The sequence below is a fragment of the Theobroma umbraticum genome, unplaced genomic scaffold, assembly GCF_002168275.2.
Source record: "Theobroma umbraticum cultivar Fairchild unplaced genomic scaffold, ASM216827v3 scaffold_95.0, whole genome shotgun sequence".
NCBI classification, from domain to species: Eukaryota; Viridiplantae; Streptophyta; class Magnoliopsida; order Malvales; family Malvaceae; genus Theobroma; species Theobroma umbraticum.
This window is the reverse complement of record NW_018397257.1, coordinates 2,917,955-2,926,054: the sequence shown is the minus strand read 5'-3', so window position 1 is coordinate 2,926,054 and position 8,100 is coordinate 2,917,955. Positions and strand designations below refer to the sequence as shown.

The 8,100-nt window shown below is 30.0% G+C and overlaps 1 protein-coding gene across 1 annotated transcript; it reads left to right on the top strand.

Moving 5' to 3' along the window:
• The first annotated feature begins 6,188 nt into the window (after window positions 1-6,188).
• LOC110412297 (uncharacterized) lies at window positions 6,189-7,538 on the top strand. The gene has a single exon (XM_021422827.2). The coding sequence runs from the start codon at window positions 6,382-6,384 to the stop codon at window positions 7,327-7,329; it is 948 nt and encodes a 315-aa protein (XP_021278502.1). The 5' UTR covers window positions 6,189-6,381; the 3' UTR covers window positions 7,330-7,538.
• Window positions 7,539-8,100: the final 562 nt, after the last annotated feature.

Here is an 8,100-nt window from a genome sequence, read left to right as displayed (position 1 = left end):
ATATATTCTTCATTAAATTTAAACAATACTAAATAATATTCCTTATTACATTTATTATATTTAAATAATAATATTAAATAATATTCTTAATAATATTTATTATAACTAAATAATATTAATATATTAAAAACTATTTAAATATTTTTTTTTTTTTTTTGAAAATAAAGTAAAAAATTTTGTGTCTTCTATGCTTTTCACCCCCACCACCCAATTTGGAGCCCTCTAGAGCAACACCTTGGAAGCATTACCTTTACCCTGTGTCTTTTGTGTTTTGGCCATCAGTTCGGCTTTCTTTGCCTTCTTCTCATCATTAGCTTTCTTGATCTTTCCTTTGATTTCACAAAATGCAACTTCTTGGATAATATCTCACACTTGATTTAAAATGGATGGTAGAGCAATAAATAAGAGAGAGTGAAAGACAGTGGAGCGAGGCAATAGTGACCAATTGTTTAAAAAATATAGCTGCTTTAGAGAGAGGAGTAAGGAAGAGATAGAAAAAAGAATATGTTTAATATTAATTTATAAGGTAATTTTTAAATAATAAAAAGATATTTTAATCAAATCAATTTCTTTTCTTATTTCTAACAACTCGAACTAGCTATTACTAAAGGGAGTTTTGGTAATGGCTATTTAGGCCCCTCTTGGAATGGTCATTCCAAAGAATAGCCATTCTATTGAATTACATGCAACTTTATCTCAAGAATAAGAATATGAGAGGAATGACTATTCCATTTTCCCCAACCAAGCACACTTTAAGTGTAATCATATAAACAAAGTTTATTATAAGTTATAGTAATGTTTATGTAAAAATTATATATATAATGTTTATACAATTATATATATTCATAACATTTTATATTACGATATATTATTAAAGTTTAATAATTATAACATATTAATATGTAGGACATTTATATTATATATTGCAATATTAACATATAAGTTATATCATTTAAAATATATAACTTGTAATTTCATATTAATATAGATTTATAAATAATATATGTAATTAAAATTAAATTGCTATAATTATGATTTATATGCGTACATATAATAAACTAATATATTTTAAGTATATTATAAATTAAGTTTACTATCAATTCTTCTTAATAAATATATAAAAAAATTATATATATTAATATATATAAACAAATTAGTTTGATTTTTGGAGAGGATTAGTTTAAAAATTTTAAAACCGAAAACTGATCCAAAAACTAATTGGATCAAATATTTTGGACCAATTGATTCAATAAACTAATTAGATCGAACCATTTTACCCAAATCGTATTTAATTTGAGTGAGTAATTAGTTTGGTTTGGTTTTACATATCCCCACTTGAATTGAGAGAATATTGAAACATTGGGTCTTGAATGGGTACAAATGAAAGATGAGGTCCCAAAAGTTGGTTTTACCCCATCTTATTTTGGTACATAAAAAAAATAGAGTAATGCAATTTTGTTTTCTTCAATAATTAAAAGTAATAAATAATAATTAATTTATCAACTTGTATTTCTTGTACAATAAATCTTTATACGTTAAAAAGGACGATAAAAAATAGATGACAGAGAAACTAGGAAGGGGACATTAACTTCATTTTCTGTTGATTAATTGTAATTAAAAAATTAATTGGTGGACCCCATTCTAAGGTTTCCTGGGCAAAGGCATTCCCCATTGTACGCGCGGTTCCAATATCAACAACGTCTAAGTTGGTCTCTGACTTTGATCAATGTGTTTGAATTAAATTAGAGAATTATATTTGACCAAAGCTTAGTAGATTGAATTCTCAACTCAAATTAATCCAACAATATATGGCTCAACTTATTGATAAATTAAATGTTTTTGAACTTTATCTAAACTCCCTTAATAATTAAACTGCTTAATTATAATTTCAATTAGTATCTAAGTACATGTAACTTTATATTGTTAAAATGATTAGTTACCCATGTTGTTAATTTGGAGAATGGCTTACCCTTATTTCTTTTCTTGAAGGATGCCTATCTTCTTTCACCATATTTAGATCTTTAGGCCAGAAGGAATTAGCTCCTTTTCTGTGTTTTTTTTTTTTTATAAATTGTTTTCATTGTACCAAAGAAAACTATTTATGTAAATATTGTGCAATATGTTTTCTAAATTATACAAGTTGGTCCAAGGCTGCCCAACGTCACCAGTGACTTCAATTTTAATGTGTTTCTTGGGGGCCAATTAATTGATTAAATGTGAAACTTAATATTCTGCCTAATCTGTATCGTTACAACATCAGTCAGTCTTCTTCCCAAAAAAAAAAAAATATCAGTCAGTCAACTTTGATGAGCATATATATGAATACAAAGAAAACAAAAGCGAGAACAGCTAGCCCAAGAAAATAAAAAGGGCAAGAATCCATTCAGATATATTACTCCCTTCCAATATTCTGATTTGAGCAGCTTCTACAAGAATTTTTTTTTATTTATTAAATTTAGGAAATACTTGAAGCAAGAGTAATAAAATAATGGACGATAGTGGGCAGCCAGAATAAAAAGCATATTCAACAGAAAAAAATAATAAAAAACGAGATACTCTGATCATGAAAATATAATTATTCATAATTATACATAAGATACTAATCATCATATTTGATCTCATTCTTGTTCCATAACCAATTGAATATCTACATCGTACCTCATAAATACCGGATGCATCCATGGATTTTTAATTCCATAAATACATCCCACAATTTCTGACAAATTTTAAAGATCAATCCTCATATCTAATAAATAAATATAAGGTTATCCTTTGCATATCAAAATGCATATTTAACATGTGAATTAGTGGGAGAAAGAAAGTCAACTAAATTTTTATTTTTTTTATTATATTTCAATAAACTCTTAAATTTTTATTTTGAATCAAATGAATTCCTCACACTAATCATTGATTAATGAAAATTAATCAATGTCACGTAAATTTTCATTTGTCATATTGATGACGTTAGTGCTACATAATAAACGATGTGGTATAAAAAATTATTGACTATCTTTTCAAAAAAAAATTCTTGATTGTTTGCAAATTCTTATTCTTCTTCTAAAAATCTTTTTTTGAGTAGTTTTAAATTTTCAAAAAATGTGATAAAAGAAGAGAGAGAATCTATTATTGTTAGTAAATAAACTTCAACACTATCAAAATTTTCTTGCTGATTTTAGAGAAGAAAAGAACATTGGATTTCTTTTATAAATTTTGAAAAGAGAAGAGAATCGGTTTAACTTTCTTTTACAGGTTTTAAAAAAGAGAAGAACACCATTTTCTCTTACAAATTTTAGAGAAGAGAAGAGAAGGATTTTTTTTATCATTTATAAATGTAATATTTGAATTCAATTAATTCAATATTCAATTTAAACTGTTAAAAACTTCAGTTCCGGTTTAAAGAGTTGAAAAAAATTACTCGAGTTTAATTAATTTGAATACAGTAATACTCAATTTTAGCAGCTTGCAAGCTTAATTGAATTTTCAATTCTTTTTAAACTTTTTTTATACTATATATATAAACATATAGATAGATGGTATTGTTATTAGTTCATGCATTTACAAATTTTGTCTAAACTCAATTCAAATTTGTTATCAACGAAGTCGAATTAAGACAACCTTAATTGAATAGCTAGATTTTTTTTCTGAGGTTAATCAAAAAAAGAAAAGAAAAGAAAATTAAACCAAGTTCAAGCTAGTGGAGCTGAAGTTGTGTGTAATTAGCTTAAACTCTGTTTGAGTGCCAAGCACGCCAAAAAATATGTAAATTTTTTAAATGATAAAATACGTTATTTTACTACTATTTGGATTTATTATTTTTACAATTAACATTACATTTTAATTGTTTATTCATTTTAAAATTAATTATGACATTTCTTTTTTTATTTTATAGGTCCTTTTCCAAAAAAAAAAAAGAGAAAAGAAACAACAAATAGTTAAAAGCAAGGAAGAAAAGTATCAATAATATTAATAAATATAAAAACATGAATGTGTGTTAAACTTTTTATTGATGAAGAAAATATCTTTCTTAATTAAATTTCTAAATTGTTATTTGAAATTAACTTTTGACTATTATAATTTGTAATTCCAATAATAAAATTTAATTTATACATTAAATAAAGTTTATTAATAGTATAATTATTAAAAAATTATTTAAATTAATAATTTATAAATAAAAAATTATACATATATCCGTATTTATATATATATATATATACAGTAACACTAGGATACATTTAGTAGCAAAAGTATTGAAAAAAAGAAGAGTAAATTATAGTTACAACCAGTGGGTTTCATGGTTTTATGTGTTAATGAAGTGAAAAGAAATTGAAGATAGAAATTAGGAAAAAGATGTAAAAAATGGTAATGTTCATAAAGAAAGAAACAATTTACAGTTGTAATTAACTGACGCCATAGTTATAATCTTGTAGTTGAGGCTTCCAAGGGAGCAGAATGGTACAAAGGTGGCGATTAGCGAAAGGAAATTGCGTGCAAGCTGAAGCAAATACAAAAGCAACTCACGACTGTAGATTCAAATTCAATTCAAAACAGTTTTATTATTCAAATGGTGAGCAAAGTCAGATTTCGCTTAGAAGCTGACTTCAATAAATCATTTTTGTTTTTTTTTATCACATATTTTATCAATTTGATCATGCAATGCAAGAGCTCAACTTAGATAAGCAAACAAATAAGCTTTCTCCTGCATCATTGTTCAACTTCTTAGACGCCCTTGCCGTCATAATCACACCAAGCAGCAGTCGCACACGATCCAATTACCTAGTCATTTTCAACTCCCATATTGGAACATGAAGAAATTTCCTTTTTCCCTTTCTTCTTTCCCGTGCAGGTATTTCCTTTTCTCCGTTAGCTTTCGTTTATTTTCACATAAAATATTTTTCAAAAAAGTACTTCTTAAGACGTATACTTGTTTCACAAATTTAAAATATTAAACATTTTACAAGTCTATGAAAAAAATCCCGTGGACTAAAAAAAAAACTGTTTAGTCTTAAAGAAAATTTCAATAATAATTTAGGTCTAAATAATATATGATTTCTTATAAAGTACTCTTTGAATTTAACATTTTTAAAATTTGAGTGCAGTTAACGGGAAATTTATTAATTTTACAGCGTAAAGATTTCTCGTCCCGTTAATTGACAGGACAGCTTAACGATTTCTTAGTTCCTTCGGCATCCTATACTTAGCAGTGCAAAAAGAGTAGAAGCCTCCATCCACAGTTTCCAAAAGCAACAAAACCAATCTTGTAACCTGCGTTGGTTGAGAATTGACATTTGGGTGAAACATGGTGAAAAGTTGAGATAAGCAGAGTATCCATCACTCTATTTCCAAATGTTAATTTCAATTGCACATCTGTGGTTTCGTACCTGGCCCTACTGGATAAGAATAATTGACTTCACTACCGAAATCTCCTCCTTTGCTTGGTCTCGTCTATTTCATCAACATTTGGACTAAACCCTTCTTCAAGGAAAGTAATTTACCTTGAAACACAAACACTAAAATATTTTTTTTAAAAAAAATTCTTGAACTATCGAATAAAATTTGAATAAACTTTTATAATCTTATTATATTCAATCAAGTTTGTATAATTTTATTTTAAGTTAACTAAATTATTATGATTAAAGGTAAATTATCTATTGTTAATTAAAATTTTATTTATCATTTTATGATATGTGATATTGACGTCATATGTTTACTTATCATAATAAATGATGATGTGACATAATAATATAATTACGTGACGTTTTTATCTCTAAGTCAATAGTATGTGGTAAATTTTAGCCTATCAAAATTGTTTTTATCAAATTAAAATCATTCCATGCCGCATTAAAGAATGGAAAAGCGGCCTAAATAGCAAATTCCTACTTTTCTTGGCAACGCCTGACTTTGATACAAATTAGCAAAGCATGAAACACATGCCTTGATGGCTGAATTTTGAAAATTGGAACAATACGGTATTTTTCATTTCGGGGGCTAATTTGTCATTTACAGAAGGTTTTTTGGATTTCTTTTTTCTGCCTTTTCTTGTTTTTTGGGGGTTGTAAACTCTGTATTCTAGAAAACAGGGGGCTGCCTTTGTTCGCTAAATAGCTTGATGGTCAACGTGTTAATCTCATTCCTTAACTCACCATAAGTGTTCAAACTTTCTACAGAAGGCTCTAGAGTCCTTAGAAATTCAACCCCAACCCACCCTTAAAACTAGCTCCCTTACCCTTCGCCCATTTGCCTCCTTTTTTTCATTCAACTCTCCCTCCCCTTCCCTCTCCGCCCCCCTTCATTGTAAAGAAGCCCCTCCTCTTTTTTCCTCTCTTTCTCCAGTACACAAAACAAGCAGGAAATAAAAACAGTTGGACACTGATCGAGCAAGACATGGGTTCTTTAGTGGGGCATGTTGCACCAGGTTTAGCCTTCTTTGTACTTGGTTTGTGGCATCTCTTTAATCACATCAAGCTCCACGCTCTCCACCCGAATTCCTACACATCTTCTCCATGGTTCCCCTCATCAAAATTAAGGTACTTAGAGCTGTTCTTCATCATGCTAGGCTCCTCCATCTCCATCTCCATGGAGCTCTTTATTGGCCCTGAAAGGCACCAACCGTTTGACCCCGACGGAACCATCCCATCAAATCATCTCCACAACTTTGAGCACGCCGGTATATCAATGACTTTCTTGACCTATGCGGTTTTTGCTCTACTCCTTGATAAAATTAACCCCAAAGCTAAGTCTGCCCTGACAGAGTTTCTGGGAGCAGTAGCTTTCGCCCAACAGCTCCTCCTCTTCCACCTTCATTCGGCAGATCACATGGGAGTTGAGGGTCAATATCACCTGCTTCTACAGAGTGCCATAGTTGTTTCTTTAGCCACCACCCTAATGGCAATTGGGCTTCCTAAAAGTTTTATGGTCAGCTTTGTTCGGTCTCTCAGTATATTGTATCAAGGTGTGTGGCTCATAGTCATGGGGTACATGCTCTGGACTCCAGCCTTGGTTTCAAAAGGCTGCTTCATCCACTTGGAAGAGGGTCACCAGGTGGTTAGGTGCTCCAGCGATGAGGCACTACACCGAGCTAAAGCTTTGGTGAATATTCTATTCAGTTGGACCTTGATAGTTGTAACCGCTTTTTCCATGGCTTTCTACTTGGTTTTGGTTAAATTATATGGAGAAAAGGTCGAGTATTCAACATTGGCAAAGGAAGAAGCGCTCGAACTGGAAGAAGATTCTGATGATGTTGAATCGCAGAAGGAGATCAGCAAACATGGGAAGCCCAAAAGCTTTATTCATATGGGAAATGGCTATGCAGTTATGGACATCGAGAGGTAGATTTTAAAGACAAATGAAAAAGGAGTAAGAAATAGATATCAATTAAGCATGTGTACAAAGTAAGGTTGGTGCAAACCCCACCTCATTTTAATTAAGCTTTGCAATAATTTGGGGCTTAATGACAGCTAAATGTCTTGTGGGGAGGAGGGTTGAAAAAAAGTGTGCTGCTACCTAGGGAGAGACTCTGTGTAAAATTTGTTAGGTTTGAATGCATGGGCTTTGGGGGTTAGGGTGATTTCATTGTGATTGTAATTATATAGAAAGTTAATTATTAAACAAAAGAATTTCTTTATGGCATCTTGGCAGCAACTAATTAAGAAGTAAACAATCCCTAATTTATTTTGAATTGATTGCAAGATAATTTTAAAGATTTAAGCATCTTCAGCTATTTTGTTATGGCATGAAACCAAATCACGTTTTAAAAAAAGAATGATGCAACTTAGTTACAAGAATGGATACAGTGAACTCAACTGAGTTATTAACAAGTTAATGCTAAAGAACAATTTGATACTCAAGGAATATTTAACATTTTTTTAAGCAGTAGCTTTCCACATATCCTTGCATAAGCAAGAAATTAACAACCCCTATCTTTTTCCGCATCTCCTTCTAAGAAAGGAGGCTGATTCTGCCAACTTGCCTTCAACTCATATTCGGTGAACATCCTAGGCAAGCTCATGTTTGAAAATGACTTTGGATGGGAAACATGAGGGCCATATCTCACAAATAAATAAATGAAAGCACACAAAATATTTGAAGAAACTAATATAAATA

Excerpts from the sequence above, each read along its gene's own strand:
- LOC110412297 (XM_021422827.2), top strand. The coding sequence starts at position 6,382 with ATGGGTTCTTTAGTGGGGCATGTTGCACCAGGTTTAGCCTTCTTTGTA.